The 20807-nt window shown below is 34.5% G+C and overlaps 1 protein-coding gene across 3 annotated transcripts in view; it reads left to right on the forward strand.

The window, feature by feature from the left end:
• NMD3 (NMD3 ribosome export adaptor) overlaps nucleotides 1–17396 on the forward strand; it is a 31186-nt gene extending 13790 nt beyond the window's left edge. For all 3 annotated transcript variants that reach the window (XM_054482359.2, XM_054482360.2, XM_054482358.2), the window contains exons 7-16: nucleotides 110–200; nucleotides 3404–3482; nucleotides 4009–4105; nucleotides 6336–6453; nucleotides 7796–7941; nucleotides 11620–11732; nucleotides 12536–12608; nucleotides 14745–14851; nucleotides 15570–15640; nucleotides 16099–17396. In XM_054482359.2, the coding sequence (XP_054338334.1) occupies nucleotides 110–200; nucleotides 3404–3482; nucleotides 4009–4105; nucleotides 6336–6453; nucleotides 7796–7941; nucleotides 11620–11732; nucleotides 12536–12608; nucleotides 14745–14851; nucleotides 15570–15640; nucleotides 16099–16229 (1026 nt within the window). In that variant the 3' untranslated portion in view covers nucleotides 16230–17396. The remainder of the gene's footprint in view (nucleotides 1–109; nucleotides 201–3403; nucleotides 3483–4008; nucleotides 4106–6335; nucleotides 6454–7795; nucleotides 7942–11619; nucleotides 11733–12535; nucleotides 12609–14744; nucleotides 14852–15569; nucleotides 15641–16098) is intronic.
• Nucleotides 17397–20807: the final 3411 nt, after the last annotated feature.

The raw sequence follows: 20807 nt of genomic DNA on the forward strand, positions 1-20807 counted from the left end.
TGTTATTGTTTGAAAAATCAGTATGCTCTATCTGTAGATGGTATGGTGTGTCCTATACCTATAAATGGCTTTTTATGGGCATTTATTGATCAAATAATTTATGTTTTAGACTTTGCATAAAAAAACTTTCTACTATCTGGAACAGTTAATTCTGAAATATGGAATGCATCAGAATACACTTCGTATCAAAGAGATTCATGGTGAGTTAAAACTCAAAAGCATTTGAAATGATGTCAGATTTTTATTTCAACATACCTAAGTAATCTTATATTTACTGATAATATCTGGATTAGTACTGTCCAAAAGAACTTTCTGTTAGAAAAAAAAAAAAAAAAACTTAATTCTTTATCTGCACTGTCCAGTATGGTATAGTCAGTAGCCACATGTGGCTGTTGAGTACTTGAAATGTGGCTAGAGCAACTGAGAAACTGAATTTTTAATTTTCTGCTAATGTCAAACATAATTGTCTTTTTATGTTTCATACCTAAGTATAATATTTCTTGAGGTTTCTGTTTGATATATATGCACACATGCTTCTGTCCAATCTTGCTCTCAGTCATGTGAGTGACATTGAAAAGAGTTAGAAAGAAAGCTTGGCTTCTTTCTACCTAGCATTTAATTAACCTCTACAAGTTTTTTAAGAACTTGCCTATTAAGCCATCCAATTTGATATCTCATAGGGGATGTCTTTTCAGTTTCTTTTATGATATTCACCTCTCAGGTATTCTACCCCTTGAGTCAATTTTAATACCATTTTCCAAGAAAAACCATTTCATCTAGCTTTTTTAGATTCTTGGTATAAAATTGAACAAATAAAATAAAATCTCATCCGTAACTGTAGTTATGTCCTCTCTATTGTTCCTAATGTTTATATTTTCTCTTTTTCTACTCACCTCATCTTAGACTTGCCACTTTTATCTCATATGTCAGTTTTTTCAAAAAACTATTTTTAGTTTTATTTTAAACAATCTTTTTCTTAATTTTGTTTTGTTTGTTTGTTTGTTTGTTTTTGAGATGGAGTCTCGCTCTGTCACCCAGGCTGGAATGCAATGGCGCGATCTCAGCTCACTGCAAGCTCCGCCTCCCGGGTTCACGCCATTCTCCTGCCTCAGCCTCCCGAGTAGCTGGGACTACAGGCGCCCGCCATCACGCCTGGCTAATTTTTTGTATTTTTTTTAGTAGAGACGGGTTTTCACTATGTTAGCCAGGATGGTCTCGATCTCCTGACCTCGTGATCCACCCGCCTCGGCCTCCCAAAGTGGTGGGATTACAGGCCTTAATTTTGTTTTTAACACTAATTCCTTCAACTCTATTTAGTTCTGTCTTGTTTTACTTGAAAGCTTAGTTTATTTTTAATTTCTAATAAATATATTTAAGATCATAAATTTTCTTCCGAGTACTATAATGGGTCTGTAGCTGGTACTTATAGCTACCTTTTTCCACTGCCCGTTGCGTATTTTATTTGCCCTCAGCAAGCACCTCAGCTGTTTCATTCTTTTGGGTACATACTTAGGTGTGGAATTACTAAGTCATATGGTAAATTTATGTTTGTATATAAGAAACTGCCAAACTGCTTCAAAGTGGCTGTACCATTTTACATTCCTGCCAGCAATATTTCTCTGTATCCTCCTCAACACTTGTTATTATATTTTTGTTTATAGCCATTCTAGAGGGTGGTATGAAGTGGTATCTCATTGCGGTTTTAATTTCCATTTTGCTAATGACTAATGATGTTGAGCATATTCTGGATACAAGTCTCTTACTGCATATATGGTTTGCACATATTTTCTCCTAGTGTGTAGGAGAAGATTCACACTGGATATTCTTAATGGTGTCCTTTGAATTGCAAAAGTTTTAAATTTTGATGAAGTCCAGTTTATCAAGTTTTTTCTTTTAATTGTGGTTTTGGGGTTATGCTTAAAAACTGTTTGTCTAATCAAGGTCACAAAGATTTTCTCCTATAGTTTCTTTCAAATGTTTCATAGTTTTAGGTCTTATATATTTAGGTCTAACTCTTTTGAGTTAATTTTTGTGCAGAGTGTGAGATAAGTGTCTAAATTCATATTTTTCTATGTGGATATTCTTCATCCCAGTGAAAACTCTGTCCTTTCCCCAGTGAATGCCTTGGGTCTTCTGTCAAAGATCTGTTGACTGTAAATGTAATGGTTTATTTCTAGAATCTCAAGTCTACTCCCATTGATCTATATATCTATCCTTATATTAGTACCATGCTGTCTTGAATACTTACTAAAGTTAGTGAGTTTTGACATTAAATGTGTAATGTTCATTTTCTTCAAAATTGTTTTGGCTATTCTGGGTAATTTTAGTATTGGCTGTTTTGGTAATTATATTTAGTTGAGTTATTTGCAAGAATATCTTTAATATTTCTCAGCTAGGTAGGTTTGCTTTTGGCTATTCCTTTCTTGATTTCTAGTGCTGCTGTTTTGTGATGAGATAATGTTGTCTTTAGTAATTTCTACTGTTTAGGATTTATTGAAATTGTTTTTCTTTTTAAAATCTTAATGCATGATTTTTAAATGAATGTTTTATGAATGTTTGAAAAAATATGTATTCTTTCTTAGAACTGTGTTCTATAATCTCAGTTAACTCGACCTTGATAATTGGTTATTCAAGTTCTGTGAATTGTTACTATTTTTTGTCAATTTGATCATTTTGGTTTTGAGAGAGTCTTATTCTAGTCCTTCACAATGATTGTATGTGTTAATATTTGTTAATTTTTTCTTTTCTTTTCCTAATGGTTTTTGTTTTCTGTATCTCAGATAGTTTCCTGTTATCTTCTTGGTGGATTATTCCATTTATTACATAAGATAACTTTCTTTTTTTTTTTTGAGACGAAGTCTTGCTCTGTCACCCAGGCTGGAGTGCAGTGTTGTGATCTGGGCTCACTGCAACCTCCGCCAACTGGATTCAAGCAATTCTCCTGCCTCAGCCTCCCGAGTAGCTGAGATTTGGCACATGCCACCACGTCCGGCTGATTTTTTGTATTTCTAGTAGAGATGGGGTTTCACCAGGATAGTCTTGATCTGCTGACCTCATGATCCACCCAGCTCAGCCTCCCAAAGTGCTGGGATTACAGGCATGAGCCACCGTGCCCGGCTGTTCATAAACTTTCTTTGTTCTTTGTTTTTCTGTCCCCCTTGGCCTTGAGTTTTATTTTTTCTAGAATTAGAATTATGAGTTTTATTTTCATTTGCTGATTTATTTTGTCTGTCTTTTTGCCAAAGAAGTCTTAAGTGATATCTCTAATCTGTTGTGACTACAATAGAGTTTTCTAATAATTTGATTTTATTTAAAACAGATGTAATTTATAATATAGTCATATTAGTAGAGGAGAATCCTATTTTGCATAATTATTTTCATATGGCTTTTTTTTTTTTTTAAGATGGTCTGGATTTTTATTATTCCTCAAAACAACATGCTCAGAAGATGGTCGAATTTCTTCAGTGTACAGTTCCCTGTAGGTATGTTCTGAACCTTGAATGTGACTAAATCTAAGGACCTGGGAATGGATGTGGATCACATATGTTCTTCAGGCTCAACTTCTCTTTATTTAAAATCGTAGTAGAAATACTTACACAATCAGGAAGCATATGTTGGGTTAACCACCCACTCATAGAGGTGGTAGGACTTGTGCTCCAAAGATTGGGAAGTTTTCATAGCTGGAGTTTATATTGAAAGGTACTGTTAGTGTGAACAAAGACTTGCAGTGGGCGTGTGACTTTTAATAATGCTATGTAGAAAGTAGATTGGTCTGAGCCAACAGCATGTTCTAGAGGTTTGGTGGAAAAGGTTCAAAATAGGTAGGGCTTAGAATGGTGAGGGTTTTGACATTCAAGTGGAGGACAGTAGGTTTTACCAGAGGAGGCATCATGAAGCCATTTTAGACCTTGGACAATGATGGTTTGATTTAATGAAAACTGATATTCCTGAGTCCATACAAGTTAATGATCTTTGTCTTTATATTACTATTAACTTTTTTCTTAATAGATACAAAGCATCACAAAGACTGATCTCTCAAGATATCCATAGTAACACATACAATTACAAAAGCACTTTTTCTGTGGAAATTGTTCCAATATGCAAGGTACTTTTTTTTTTTTTCATTTAATCCATATCTGTAAAAGAGTACAAGTAATTAATTGGCTTATATGTAATTTGTAGCTCCTGGTTTTCCTCTAGGGTTGGTTAAAAATTTAGAATAAGTTCCTTAAGTGATTTCTAACATATTCAGCTATGTTAAAAGATATATTTTTTTTAAAAAAGTCGTGCTTATAATTATGAATTGACATGCGTTTTATTTTGGTGTATTAAAATGAAAAGACCTGGTTACAGTTAATAAAAGTCCATATTCTTTAAAATTTGTGATCCTATGAGCCTATATCAGGTAGTTCAGTGAAATTGAATAAAAGAAATGACATTAAAATCAATATTAGTGAGCCACTTTGTGGAATATGTACAAACAAAATTTTGGCAAATTAAAGAATATTGTGATAATGTGAAAATGAGATCATAGAATCATTTTATGATTTTAAAACATAAGCTGAATAAAGCGTTTAAAATGTAGATTATTTCATTTAATTGTACTAAGATAAAACCCTGCTTCAAAAAAAAAATGAATTAAAATTCAATAAATAGTTATTGAGCATCTATAGTATAGAAGGCTGTGTACTGAGGATTGTATAACTGCAGGTCTCTGCCATGTAAGAATTTATATGTCAGTATTAAATCACTAAGAATGATAACTGCCATTATTTATTGTGACCATTCTACATAAAGTTAATCTAGATACTTTAGTGTCTTTCGCCTCGTTCTCATCTCATAATAACTGAGGTAAGCCACATCATTTTGATGATGAGGAAATTGAAGTTTGAGGAGGTTAGACAACTTGCCCAAAGTTACACGATCACAAAATGATGAAGCTAGGATTTGCACCCAGGTCTGTGTCTCTAAAGCTTTAAAACTGCTTTGCTATTTTATAGTATGTACTAGGGATGAAGTGATAGCTTAAAATAGGGTCAGCAAACTTTCTCTGTAAAGAGCCAGATGGTAAATTTTTTAACTTTCAGGTCGTATACTGTCTTTTGCAGCTACTCAGCTTTGCTGTTGTACCAAAGTAGCATGGGTAATATGTAAAGTAATGTCAGGGCCGTGTTCTGGTAAAACTTTATTTACAAAAACAGATGGTGGGTCAGATTTGTCCTGAGGGTGGCATTTTGCCAACCTCTGGTTTAAAACAGTGAATGTTTCCCTGGTACAAAGCTTGAGAAATATGAATTTAGGTGTGAGGGCATATTTAGGCCTTGTGTAACTGAATTTTACACATGTAAAAATTAACATATGTATTACACTATGTAAAAAAGTGTATTTGTTTATCTTTGGAAACTCATATATTAAAAACCAAGGACTGGATTAAGAGCTGTTATGATTGTGAATAGATAAACCTTAAAATATAACTCAGATCTTTTTTGTATTTGAATTCAGTTTAAAAACAGATAATTACGTTGCTGCTTCATGTCTCCCAATATAAATGTAGACATGTGACTTTTTTGGGCTTAAATCTTTGATTGTATATTGGCACATGTAGCCTTGTAAGAGAAATGTGTTCCTTTGAAGTTTATTTTTAATGGAGATTGAAAGAAGTCACAGGTGGATTTATAGAATCACTCTCCTGCTGATGTTTATAATACTCTGTTTAGAATGTACACTGTATTAACATATAGAGTGATAAGAGGCATTCACACTGCAATAAAATGGAAATAATAGCTTGGTGATTCAGGCCCTGAATATTTTTTTTTTTGAGAGACAGTTTTGCTCTGTCACCTAGGCTAGAGTGCAGTGGCACCACCTCAACTCACTGAAGCCTCGGCCTCCTGGGCCCAGGCTGTCATTCCACCTCAGCCTCCCAAGTAGCTAGGCCCCCAGGCATGCACCACCACGTTTGGCTAATTAAACAAACAAACAAACAAAATATATATATATATGTATGTATATATATATATGTATATGGAGACAGGGTCTCCATGTATAACTCCTGGGCTCAAGGGATTCTCCCACCTTGTCCTCCCAGATTGCTGGAATTACAGGAGCGAGCCACTGTGCTCAGCCAGGATTTTTTTTTTAAAGCATTTTTATTAAGACAAAATGCCTGTCATACTTAAGGTCTGATTCTTTTCTTTAGTCTCTTTGTTGATTGATAGAATTGAAAATAACGTTTTGGTTGGTCAAGTGCAATTGGATTGGGTGTTTATTGATGAGTGTTTATTGGACTGTTATTTAGGATATGCCTCATTCTAAATGGTAGTTCTTATGCCTAGGATAATGTTGTCTGTCTGTCTCCAAAACTGGCACAAAGCCTGGGAAATATGAACCAGATTTGTGTGTGTATTCGAGTAACCAGTGCCATTCACCTCATTGATCCAAACACCCTACAAGGTAAATTCTGGAAATGATTTGCCTTGACAATTTTGTTCTGTATGACAAACAATAATAATTCGTGTTGTTAATTTTTCAAGAGTTCTTGCTAATATTGTTTTGAAAGGTTAGTTAAAATTTGTGCTATTGTTTAATACAAAACACTGTGGAATTACAAGCTTTGATTAGTTACTCTTGTATTTTTTATTTAAAACAATTCTGTTAACTTTTACATATTTACTGGTTTATTCTATTAATTTTTACTGAAATTGACTTTTTTTTTTTTTTTTTTTTTGAGATGGAGTCTGGCTCTATCTCCCAGGCTGGTGTGCAGTGGCGCAATCTCAGCTCACTGCAATCTCCGCCTCCCAGGTTCAAGCGATTCTCCTGCTGCAGCTTCCCAAATAGCTGGGATTACAGGTGCCCGCCACCACGCCCAGCTAATTTTTGTATTTTTAGTACAGACGGGGTTTCACTGTGTTGGCCAGGCTGGTCTCGAACTCCTGACCTCGTGATCTGCCCGCCTCGGCCTCCCAAGGTGCTGGGATTACAAGCGTGAGCCACCATGTCCAGCCTGAAATTGACTTATTTACCTCATTTAATTTTTGTGACTATTTACTTAAGTCCATTGCCAAAATTTGGTTGTCTAGCAGTTATTTTAAATTTTGGAACTTTTGGCTTTTTGTGACCCATTGGAACATTCAGTTTGTGAATTTTAAGCAATTTTATTACTGTAGATCATTTTTTAACATTGTCTATAGAATAAATTATTTTTTAAAGAAGACCACATTTTGGTAGGTATCTTAGTATTTGGTTTTATCTTCTACTTGATCTTTTTCATGTATTTTCTGTAATATAAGTTTCCTTTATACAAAAAGTGAGTTTATTTTGATATTTTTCTGGAAAGTCATTCATTATCTTTATCAATTAGGATTCATAAGTTAAAGATCTGTTTGCAATATTGGGATAGACATTCTTTACCTATTTGGTAGAACTAGGCTTTATTTCCCATACACTAAGCAGCTAAGATGACAGATATGTTTCGAAAATAAAGTGCCAGCACATGAAACAGCTATACCACTGATTGGATCTGATCTTATTTAAAAGGCACTTAGCCCTGTGGCATTCTGGTTATAGTAACTATTTAATATATGTTTGACATCTGATATATTTTTCTTGTGCTTTGAGAAGTTTGGGGTTGGTTTATAGGAGTAGTTGATGACCCTAAGGAGTGAGTTGACACTAGTTCTGTTGACCTGCCACTTCCCAGTTGGTATCTACCAGTTTCTTCTTAGTTAATACATTTGATGACTCTGAAATATATAATTTTTCTTATGTTTTTGTGTTCTATCCTTATTTTTAGTTGCAGATATTGATGGGAGCACTTTCTGGAGTCACCCTTTCAATAGTTTATGTCATCCCAAACAGCTAGAGGAGTTTATTGTGATGGAATGCAGCATAGTCCGAGATATAAAACGTGCTGCAGGTGCTGGAATGATATCAAAAAAGGTAAGCTACATCCTGCCTGCCAGTGTATTTTTTTTTCCCTCAGTTATTATTGTTTCAGTCCCTCTTTAAAAAAAAATTTGTTGGTGATTCCACAGTATGGAATACAAACTTAGCACCTCATTAGGAAAAAAATTCTTTTTGTGTGTGTGTTTTTAATATGTGGTCATTGTGGAAATTATTAGACTGTTAAGTTAATTTATTCTCTTTTGTGTAGGAAAAATCTTTTAAATGTTTACTCCATTATATTTAAAAAAGGCATTTCTTTGCTTTATTTTTATAGAGGAGGACCTTTATTTTTGTAGTGGTTATCTTGACTTTTAAAAAGTCATCACCAAATACTAAATACTTCAGTGTGCATCTCTCACACATGGGAATATTTTTCTACATAATGAAAATGTTGTTACCATACCTATAAAACATATAGTCTACACAGTATTCTGCTCTTATCCATGGGGATACATTCAAGACCCCCAGTGGATTTTTGAAACAACTGACAATAGTACCAACCTCTATGTATATTGTTTATTCCTATACATACATACCTATGATAAAGTTTAATTTATAAATTAGGCAAAGTAAGAGATTAACAGTAATTAATAATAAAATAGACCAATTATAAGAATATACTGTAATAAAAGTTGTGTGAATGTAGTCTCTTTCTCGAAGTTATCTAATTCTACTCTACCAACCTGTTTTTGGATAGCGATTAACTGTGGGCAGATGAAACCTTTGAAAGGGAAACTGTGGATAAGGGGGGATTTCTGTGTTCAGATTTCCTCATTTGTCCCAAAAGTGTCTTTTATGCCTTGTTCAAACAGGTATTCAATTGGATACCACTCATTAAATGGGAATATTATACGTTTTTAGTCTTTTATTTAATAATAGTCCCCTTCTTTTTTCTTTTATTGGTTATGATACCAACTTCCTTAGACAACTAGTGCATTTATCTTGTAGAATACTCCACTTTCTAAATCTATCTAATTGTTTCCTCATGATGCCATTTAACTAGCTTCTTAATTCGTTGTGTTTCTCTAAACTGGAAAGTTGATCTAAAGGTTTGGTTACGTTTAGGTTAAATTTTTCTTGCCAGAATATTTCAGAGATGATGCCGTATACTTTTTATGATATCAAGAGACAAGTAATGTCTGACTGTTTCACTTGTTAACATAGTGATAGTCAGATTCCTCCCCTGTAATGTTATGATTTTTTTTCCTTTTGACCAGCAAGCAATCTGTGGCTTAATACTATAATAATATGCAAGTATTGAGTTCCTGTTATCTCTTTTTTTTCTGGCTTTAGCATCTGTTGATAATTCTTGCCCATAAATTAATTATTTTATTCAGGATTACAAAATGGTGAATTTTCTATTTCTAGGCTACATTTATTAGCTGTCATTCTTAAAGAAGAGCTTTTCATTATTAACTAGGGGCTATGTAGCTCTCCTGAAATGCTCGCCTGCATACATTCTTTTAATTAATTAATTAATTAATTTTAGACATGATCTTGCCGTGTTGTTTGGGCTGGAGTGCGGTGTGGCTTCATAGCTCACTGCAGCCTCAAACTCCTGGGCTCAAGTGATCCTCCTGCCTCAGCCTCTTGAGTAGCTGGGACCACAAGTATGTGCCACCATGCCCAGCTAATTTTTTTATTTCTTTGTAGAGATGGGGGTCTCCATGTTACTCAGGCTGGTCTCGAACTCCTGAGCTGAAACAATGCTCCTGCATTGCCTCCCAAAGTGTTGGGATTACAGGTGTGAGCCACCTCCCCTGGCCTATGCATAAATTATTAATTCTTTTAGCAAATACTTTTAGAGTAAAGAGTTGATCTAGGAATCATTTCCAGTGGTGAAAATTAGCTTACATGTACAGGTGGTGTCTCTCTTTGTGATTATCATTATGATCTCATGAAGTATACGTATTATATATTTACTGTATTTTCTTTTGTTTTCTTCTCTCCTCCTCTGCCTTCATCTTTTCTTTTCCTTTTTTTTTTTTTTAAAAGAGACAAGGTCTCACTCTGTCTCTCAGAGCTGGAGTTCAATGGTATGATCATAGGTCACTGGAACCTTGAGGTTGTGTGCTCCAGTGATCTTACCACCTCAGCATGCTGCCACACCTGTCTAATTTCTATTTTTTAATTTTTTGTAAAGTCAATCTCACTGTTTTTTCAGGCTGGTCTCAAACGATCCTACTGCCTTCCTTATAGGAATGAGCATGAGCGCCTGCCCTTTCTTTTTAAATCCTCATATTGCCCCAAATTTATTCAATGGGAGCCCCTTCAGAATGGTTCCTATGTTGTTTTGACGTGACTTTCCTAGTCTTTGAAAGCATCCTTGATTTCTGGCGCAACACAGCATTCAGGTGTTCCAGAATCACATGTATAGTTTATAACCCATATCTGAAATCAAATGTTTCTTCAAAGATGAAAATCTGGCTTCTTTTACTGTGAAATAGTATCTAGAGACTCCCAGGGTACCCTTTTGTGTGTGTGTGTGTGTGTGTGTGTGTGTGTGTGTATGTGTGTGTGTGCGTGCTAATAATGCTTCTTGAGACAAAAATAACTTGTGATAATTTGGGAAAAATCAATGGAAATGGAAGACAGATGACTTTCTACATTTTATTTAAAAATTAAGGTAATGTACTTAGGGCAAACTTTTCATTTATAATAAATGTAGAGTACCGCTTCCCCTCAGGCAGATATAAAACCAGATACTATATTTTCTTGTTTTTTAAAAAATAGCTAGAAGAGGTTAATAAATTTCTTACAAGCAGAAGAAGTCTAATAGCTAGAAAGTAAATCCTTTTTAAATAAAATGTAGTCTCCCTGTTAATTGACTTTGCTTTTGCAGTTCTTAAGTTTGAGACTTGTCTTTTATTTCAGTTTCTCCTTCTGCTCTATTTCTTTTCATTTTTTTCATTTCTTTTTCTTTGACCAACTGCAATAAGAAACACTTGATTCTTTTCATAACTTTATTTTGAGATTCCTTAATATTATTTATAACTCTTAGTATTTTGCTCTTGATCTCACTTCAGTTGGTCTGTCTTTGTTGTTAAAGGTGTTGGCATGTTGGAAAGGGAATTAATAGTTGTCTAGTTTAAAAATTGGCATGTTGTTTCTGCTATATATAGATATTATATATATATATGAATGATTATACTCTACACTAGTAGATACTTTAAAAATTAATTTGATAAAGATTTGGCATCTCTAGTGGTTTACTACTAGGATTTCTAGGCTGTTTTGTCTGAACTGTGATTTTCTGAACCCTTGTGTCAGGCAAGAGTTTGCTTGGAATGCTTTCTTGCTTTAAGATTCCCCTACCTTTTCAGTTATTTTGTTCACTCTGCCTATGTTGGCCCATCTTCCTGTGAAAACATTTCTTTTGAAAATTCTACATATATATATTTTTAGGGACATTGTTAATGTTTTATAAAAGTCTTGAATAAAATCTTAGAAAAAGTCAATGATTTATTTTTATGAATTGCTTGTGAGTCTTTCTATACTCATGATTCAGTAATTTGTTAATTTTTACAGTGTTTCATGTATCAGAAAAATAAAAAAAATTTTCCGTCTTTAAAAATTAGAAAACCAAAAATCAATATTGTATTTAACTTTTCTCTGAGATGCTTTTAGAGTTATGTTTAGATTATTGAAGAATATGTTTTCTTTCCTCTTAAGCATACCCTTGGGGAAGTCTGGGTACAGAAGACATCTGAAATGAATACAGATAAACAGTATTTTTGTCGTACTCATTTGGGACATCTTCTAAATCCCGGAGACCTGGTGTTAGGGTTTGTATTATTTCATATTTTAAACTGCCAATTAGGATTGTAAATTTTCTTTGGGAACCAGCAAAACTACCTAAGATACTAACATTGTTTATTCTAAAAAGATCGAAGGGTTCTTAGGAGCCTTATAACTCATTTTATTGTTGATAACTAAATTAAACTGGGTTGGACAGAAGCCCATAGTTACTCCATTTTGGTTATAATCTTAAAGAGTAATTTGTCGTAAGATTTTGTTAATTGAACCTTGAAGTTATGTGGTTGTATCCGTATTTAGAACTGCATTTGCAGATTGGGTCGTTTTTTATTGTGCAGTTGCTACTGCTCAGATAACTCACTTTTAAGATATGACAACTATATATATACAAAGGGCTTGTAAAGGCATAGATCAGTTCTTTCTGAATCAGAGCTTATCAGTGAGTGTGATTAAACCCTCAAATATTACTTTTGCTTTTAGGATTTCAGTTTCTTTTACTAGAGAATGAGGTTTTTTGTTTTGTTTTGTTTAAAATAAACTAGAAGGAAGCTTCTAATTGAATTCTAAAGTTGGACTGTTATGTAAGTCTGTTTTGCTTTTACAAATGTATGGCAAGGTGGACAATAATTGATTATAAGTGAAACTCAGAATTCCTTATTGTCTTTACCAGCATCTACAGAAGCATGTTCATTGTGTAATAAATGACAGAACTTTTTAAGTGGGAAGCATATTAAATGTTTGATTTTTAGGAAGTTTTAGGTGATATCCATAAAATAAAAAGTTACACACAAAGGGTAAATGGTCACTAAGTTTTTCATTGTTTACATTTCAGGTTTGATTTGGCCAACTGTAACTTAAATGATGAGCATGTCAACAAAATGAACTCAGATAGAGTTCCAGATGTGGTAAGGCTTTAGATTTTTCTCTTTTTTCCTGTGTTAAAGAGGGTGAATATAACTCTTAGGGGTAAGAGGTAGGAGTTCACACTTTTGAAAATAACAAATCAATTTAGAGATTTCTGAAACTGCAGATAAGGTATAATAGCAAGTCTTCATTTTGTTTTTTTTTTTTTTTAAAGAAACAGGAGGCTGGGTGCAGTGGCTCAAGCCTGTAATCCCAGCACTTTGGGAGGCCTAGGCAGGTGGATCACCTGAGGTCAGGAGTTCGAGACCAGCCTGACCAACATGGAGAAACCTTGTCTCTATTAAAAATACAAAAAAATTAGCCAGGCGTGGTGGTGCATGCTTGTAATCCCAGCTACTCGGGAGGCTGAGGCAGGACAATTGCCTGAACCCAGGAGTTGGAGGTTGTGGTAAGCTGAGATCGCACTGTTGCACTCCAGCCTGGGCAACAAGAACAAAACTCGGTCTCAAAAAAAAAAAAAGAAACGGGAGTCTTGCTTTATTGCCCAGTCTTGTGTGCAGTGTCATGATCACTCACTGCACCTCAAAATTCTGAGCTCGAGTAATCCTCCCACCTCAGCCTCCTGAGTAGCTGAGACTACAGGCACATGCCACCACTCCCAGCTAATGTTTAAAACACGTTTTGTAGAGACGGGGTCTTGTTATGTTGCTCAGGCTGGTCTCGAACTCCTGGCTTCAAGTGATCCTCCCACCTCAGCCTCTCAAGTAGCTGGGATTACAGGTGTCACCTATCATGCCTGGCTTCATTTTAAATAATTTTTCTTGGTGGGGTAAATCCAAGATTTATTGTGATTTTTTGTTTCTTTTCTAATCACATTTTCATTCTCGATCAAAATACCTGTTATTATCTGTAGAGCAAAAATAAATTTAGCCAGGTGCGGTGGCTCACTCCTGTAATCCTAGCACTTTGGGAGGCTGAGGTGGGCGGATTGCTGGAGCTCAGGAGTTCGAGACCAGCCTGGAAAACACAGTGAAACCCCATCTTTACTAAAATACAAAAAATTAGCCAGGCGTGGTGGCATGCACCTGTAGTCCCAGCTACTTAGGAGGCTGAGGCAGGAGAATTGCTTGAACCTGGGAAGTAGAGGTTGCAGTGAGCCAAGATCATGCCACTGCATTCCAGCCTGGGTGACAGAGCGAGATTCCGTCTCCTAAAGATAAATAAATAAATTTGCAGCTAAAAGTGATGACATTTAGCATTTATTCGGGTTCATTTTTATGAGGCTAACTTCGTTTCACATACATTGTTCAGTTAAGAAGGCATTTAGAGTTAAGGCTGTTATTCAAAGCTGAATAAAATATCAGTGAAAAATAATCTTCACAGTATCAAGCCTTGGAAAAAAACTATTAATTCTGAAAAATCTGTTAAGTTCTAACATGATGAGGTTAAGAATCATGAGAAGCAGTGAATGAAATTAGTGTGAAAGACCCTGTCTTCTATACTTGCTTAATCTTTTAGAATAAACATTGATTTCTTTAGCAGTGAGCAAAAAATATAGAGCCATGACAAATCAAGGACTCCGACCACCTGCCCAGTTGTGCTTTTATTAGTTGATAAATTAGGAATAACAGCGTGGTTGGAGTGTAAGTCTAAATAGGTATTTCTAACAAGGTCATAAGAGGAGAGCATGGCAATCTTACAAGATTTTGTATTTTGTAAAATTATTTTCATTCTATAATTTATTAAACAAGCATTCTAAGATATATTGTTGTGAAAGTTATATATAGTTCTGTAAATGCTTATTGGTGGGAATAAGAGAAAGAAAAAGTATCTACTTGTGATATTCAGAATGATTTATATGAATGGTAGCTGAAAACTGAAGTTTGAGTTAAAAGAAAACTACAGTTTTTGTTATTAAGGAAAACAGTATTCAGTCACTGAAAAATTTTAGTAAATTTTAACAATTATACAAATGACGCTTGAATCCATTCTCATAAGAAGTTAAATACATGGAGAAAAATTTTAAAAGTCCTCTTGACACAGTCTCTCCATCCCTTCTCCTTTCTCCTAAGGTGTAACCAGTGTCATTAGTTTGGTCATTTTTTAGCTTTATTGAATTTTGTGGCTTCACTGTATAGTTCCCATTCTTTGTAACTTTACAAATATTTATCTTGCAGGTATTAATCAAGAAGAGCTATGACCGGACCAAACGTCAGCGTCGTAGAAACTGGAAACTGAAAGAGCTTGCAAGAGAGAGAGAAAACATGGATACAGATGATGAAAGGTCTCACTTTTCTTTAAATCTCTTATGTTGTGTCAGAGGAAATCTTTATGATAAATACTTTTTATGTTGTAAAGAAATAGGCATCACACAATTGATCCTTGCACTCAATTATAATCTTGGATTCTTATCAAGGTATTAATGGAATCAGTATAAGATGATGTAAAGACATTTAACACAGATTTAGTAATTATTTCCTGGTTTATGACCTAATAATTGTAGTGTTAATGTAAACAATTCATTTGAAAAGTTAAAATATAGTCATACTTTGCTTAACAATGGGCATACCTTCTGGGAAATGCATCATTAGGTGATTTTGTTGTGTGAGCATCATACAGTATGTGGCACATGACTTTATAATAAATAATTACATTATGAATATCACAAATAGCAGATGGGTACTTATGGCTTGCTCATCACAAATAGCAGATGAGTACTTACGGCTGTTGCTCATTGATGCCAAGTGTGTTATTTCTCAAATAATTTAAGCAGAAATGAAGACAATGTTCTAAAACAGTTTATTGGATGATTCAAAAAGTGGCTTTAATGATGGTGAAGACGCCGATGTCTAAAAAGACTGAGAGTTTATATAAAATTGTTTCATGAAATGTGAGTGGGAAACAGCAGTATGTTTACATAGTCCTTAAAATGAAAAGTCCTTAAATGAAGAAAATATAACTGTGTATTTTTGGTGATTAAATATTTAAATGTTTATTTAAAGGCAATACCAAGATTTTCTTGAAGATCTTGAAGAAGATGAGGCAATTAGAAAAAATGTCAACATTTACAGAGGTTGGTGTTCTAGGAGTGTTTTAAGTCATTTGTTCTGTATGTAAGTATAGTTCCTAGTATGAATATTTTGGTATCTTAAGCTTTGATTCTCATAAATGTCTTTAATTGTTTTTTCAACTACTCTAGTCACACTTCTCCAAAAAAACTTGCAAAACAATAAATAAAACTTAACAAAATACTGTTTTGTATATTACAGCTAATATTATTCTCATTCTAGCTTGATCCCTTAAATTGCTCACTCCTATAGTGGTGGAAGTATATTCATACAGTTACTCAGTTCATTTGTTCAGTGAATATAATTTGAATGACTGCTGTAAGAGACAAGAGCTTCTGATACAATGTAGTTACATAATAATAATGATAAAGAAGGTAGATATTTGTATATTTTCAAATATACTTAATACTTTGTATACATATAAATACTTTGTATTTATTTTATTCTCTTTGTATTTTTTTAGATTCAGCCATCCCTGTGGAAAGTGACACAGATGATGAAGGAGCACCTCGAATTAGTCTGGCTGAGATGCTTGAAGACCTTCATATTTCCCAAGATGCCACTGGTGAAGAAGGTGCATCAATGATGACATAATGAGATGTTGTAGACTGTTTACACATACATGGGCTTAAGAAGTTGGACAGAATTACCTTAAGTGTCTCTACTATCTATGCCTCCAGATTTCAAGAGGAGAAATTTTGTTTTAAACCTGAATAAACATGTTGTTTTGAGTGCTCACTCAAACCACTAAAAAAGATGGATAGCTTTGAAGTTAGATAAGAAAAGATTATGGAGAATGTAATTATTATTGATATTTAGGCTATTTTACATGTGGAATTTTATCACTGTGCTTTTTATATGAAGCACTGTATTATTTTCACATAGTATAGTACTCTGGATGTAAAAGCTCAAAAATTGTGATTCCTTGAACGTTCACTAAATCTTAAAGCAAAAACACATTTTTACATCATTTTTACGTTATTTTAGTGAAAGACCGTATGAAGAAGCATTTTTAATATTGTTACATACTTTGATCCACTTTACATCATTTTTATGTTCTTGAGGTAGGGAAATTAGGGTTCAGTTTATCACTGGACATTCAGGAGGCAAGTCAATCTTTTTTATTTCCTTGTAAAATTAACTCTTCAAAAGCTGTTAAACAGAGAGTTATCTTAATTTTTATTGCAGTAGGAGGAAATATATTTAAAATATTTGTAGATTTATAGCAAATAGAGACTCGTTATTTAAAGGTTAAATAACAATTTGTTCTTTTGTTGTTTTTGCCAGTTTAGGGCAGTAGCTGTTTTTGTCATAAATATCTTCCTACCACATCGAAAATGCTGCTTTTAAAATTTTTGTTTATAAATTGAGAAGGAATTTTCTGTCTATAAGTTTCTGTCGTTGAACACATCACCATCAAAAAGAATATTAGAATCCAGCATGAAGATAATGGCTAATAAAAATGAGGTATATACTTTATAAAACCATTAATCAGATTTGAATGAGGAATGCTTTCCACATCCTTGAAAGAAAAACTGTGGCTTACGTTTTGAAGTATTCTGAGAATGAAGTATTAAGATCCAATTTCTATAAGCAAGATCAGACTTATTAAGCATGCTGCAAGTAAGAGCTAATTCATTCATTCTATGTGTGCCACTAAATAAAGAGATTGAGCAAGTGCCACTGTGTGGAACATTTTTCTTTTTTTAATATTGGACTTTCCAATTTCGAAATTATGAATAAAGGCCTAAATTTTCTATAGTGGCTTCTTTTCTGTCTGCATATTTTGTTAAAATTGTGGATCTAAAAGCCATATCCTGTCTTTGGTGGTGGCCTAGTAGGAATGGCTTGTCCTAGTTCTTCAAAGGTAAGATTGACCAAAGCAAGTTCTCATTGGTGGTCTGTGTTTACATCTTCTGTGTCAAGATATTTTAAAGCATGAAAATAAAGCCATTCTTGCCCTTTTTTGTGTGTTTGAAATGGTTGCATCGGTGTCATATTTACATGAGAAAGTATCTTAGGCAATTTTCCAAAGTAGAATTGTTAATGTTATTTAAGTACTTTTATAATCTTACCACTGAAAAATATAGTTTCCCACTAACCTTATATAGTCTTATTTATTTAGTCTTACTCATTTTGATGCTCTATTAAGTATTGAAACTTCTTGGTTGAAAGGCTGTGACAGGCAAACGAATGTAGCTAAGAGAAAAGCTGTCATCCAGGAGCTTGCACAAAGTTAAATAACCTTGATAAATCTACCATACTATAGTAAGGTTCCCATACTCAAGAGTCTTGTGGGTCCCCCAGTATTCTTAATCATGTCCCAAAGTTGTTATGGCTTCGGAAGGCTGGTATTATTCAAATGCACAAGAACATGATTTATAACCAATTTATAAATACAACTAATTTACAAGTCAGTATGATCATTATTTTTTTGTAGCCAAATCTGCACTTGAAGCTGCTGATTTAGAGTCAAAAGTCACTGAGGGGCCAAGTGTGGTGGTTCACGCCTGTAATCCCAGCACTTTGGGAGGCTAAGGAGGGCAGATCACTTCAGGCCAGGAGTCCAAGACCAGCCTGGCCAACATAGTGAAACCCTGTCTACTAAAAATGCAAAAATTAGCCGGGCGTCGTGGTGCACATGTAGTCCCAGCTACTTGGGACGTTTGAGGCAGGAGAATCACTTGAACCCAGGAGGTGGAGGTTGCAGTGAGTCGAGATCTCGCCAGTGTACTCCAGCCTGGGCAACAGAGTGAGACTCTGTCCCCCCACTCCCCCAATAAAAAAAGTCTGATGAGCAAGAAAAGTTTAGGGGTAGAGTTGCTTGTGTAATTGAGATGTTTAACAGCATGAAGCTAATTCCTTGCCATAGTAGAACCCAGAAGCTCTGGGCTGTGTGCCAGGAGATGCCTTCCTGGTCAGTACTTAGTACCAGAGTTTTCCCTAGATTCTTTAATTTTAGTAAATGTGCTCACATTGAGTCAATCCTTACATAACTGGGTATGTTATTTCCAGCCCAAGGAATGTTTATTTTTAAAAATATTTTTGATTATCCATAATTTTACAAAATGTTGCAAGTATTCCCGGATACCATTTACCTAGATTTGCCAGATGTAAACAATTTGCCTCATTTGCTTTCTTTCCCCTTCTCACTAATAATTTTTTCCTCAACATTTAAGAGTAAAATGCAGACATGGTGCTTCTTTATCCTCTAAATATTTCAGCATTCCTCCCACCCAAAAAACAAGGAATTCTCGAATCATAGTGTAGTGATCACTATCAGAAAATTAACATTGACACAAAACTGTTATCTAATTGATAGGCCATATTAAGATGTTGTCAGTAATCTCAATAAAGTCATTCATAAAAATAGTAAATCTAAGATTCTGTGTTGTATTAGGTTCTCATATCTCTTCAGTCTTCTTTAATCTGGACTAGTTCTGAGTGTAATGTTTTATGTAATTGACATTTTTGAAGAGTCCAAGCCAGTTGTTTTGTAGAGTGACCTCAATTTGGGTTTGTCTGATGTTTTCTCAAGATTAATTTTAGGTTATGTCCTTTTGGCAGGACTATGCCAGGAGTGATGCCAAATTCTCAATGCATAGTATCAGGAAGCGTGTGCTGTTGATTAGTCCAGATGTTCCCAAACTTGGTTATTTGTTGGTTTTCTGTTGTAAGGAAGAGCTATCTCTTTTTTCATGTCTTTGCTTATTCAGTTGTTTTTCATGTCTTTGTGGACTCTTGAGTTTTTACTTTACTACAATGGGATCTAGCCCTTTGCAATAGTTATTTTTACTTGATTTTTTAAAAATTTATTTTCAGTGTACAGTGAAATTTCTCTTTGATGTACAGATCTATGACTTTTAACACATAGATCATGTAATTACCACAGTCCAATTATAGAACAGTTCTACCACATCCACCCCAAAAAAATTCCATGTTTTTTTTTTGTTTGTTTTGTTTTCAAATCCTCCCATCCTTAACCCCTGGCAACTTCTGATCTGTTTTCTAACTTCATAGTTTGCTTTTTCCAAAATATATAAATGAAATCATACAGTATGTAGCCTTTTAAGTCTGGTTTCTTTCAGTCAGCATGGTGCACTTGAGATTCATCTAAGGTGTTGTGTAAATCAAAGTGGCTTCCTTTTTGTTACTGAGTAATGCATTATCAATATCACAGTTTATTCATTCCTATGTTGAGGTATGTTTGAGTTTCTAGTATTTGCTGATTAGTAGTAAAGCTGCTATGAACATTTCTGTACAGGTTTTTATTTTACTTGGGTAAATAACCAGGAGTGAGATTGTTGCATCCTATATTTAACTTTGTAAAAACCTGTCAAACTGTTTTCCAAAGTGGCTTCTGCCATTGTGCTTTCCCACCAGCAGTGTATGAGATTTTCACTTACTCTGCATCCTTGTCATATTTTGATATTGTCAGTTTAAAAAAGCCATCCAGATGGGTGGATGGTGGTGTCTTTTTGTGATTTTAATTTGCCTTTCCCTAATGGCTAATAATACTGAACATCTTTTCATGTGCTTATTTGTTATGTATATCTTTTTATCAGTAAAATGGCTGTTCACATCTTTCATCTATTTTTAAGAATTGGGTTGTCTTTTAGTTGGGGTTGCTATAACAGAATACCATAGACTAGGTAGCCGAATAAAAAAGCAAACCTTCTTTTCACAGTTCTGGAGGCTAGGAAGTCAGATCAGGGTGCTAGCTAGCATGGTCAGATTCTGGTGAGAGCCCTCTTCCTGGTTTGCACATACATGGCTGTCTTCTTGTCATCTTCTCACATAGTAGAGCGAGAGCTCTCCAGTATCTCTTATCTCTTCATAAGAGCACTCATCCCATCAATAAGGGCTCCACTTATGACCTAATTACCTCTTAAATGACCCACCTCCTAATGCCATCACATTAGGGATTAGGGTGTCAACAGATGAATTTTGGGGCACCATAAACATCCAGTCCATAGCAGATTTGTTGTTTTCTTGTTTTTTATTTTGATGTTCATATTGTTCCAGACTTGGCCAGTGGGTACCCCTCCAAGCTGGGGCTTACGTCCTTTTGACAGGTGCTTCTCTGTATTTGATCTTGTTCTTATGCTGATATAACTTTTTGGGCAGGATTTGAATTTTTCTTGTTCAGGCCCCACATATAATCTACTCTTA

The sequence above is a fragment of the Pongo pygmaeus genome, chromosome 2 (genome assembly GCF_028885625.2).
Source record: "Pongo pygmaeus isolate AG05252 chromosome 2, NHGRI_mPonPyg2-v2.0_pri, whole genome shotgun sequence".
In the NCBI taxonomy this organism is placed as follows: Eukaryota; Metazoa; Chordata; class Mammalia; order Primates; family Hominidae; genus Pongo; species Pongo pygmaeus.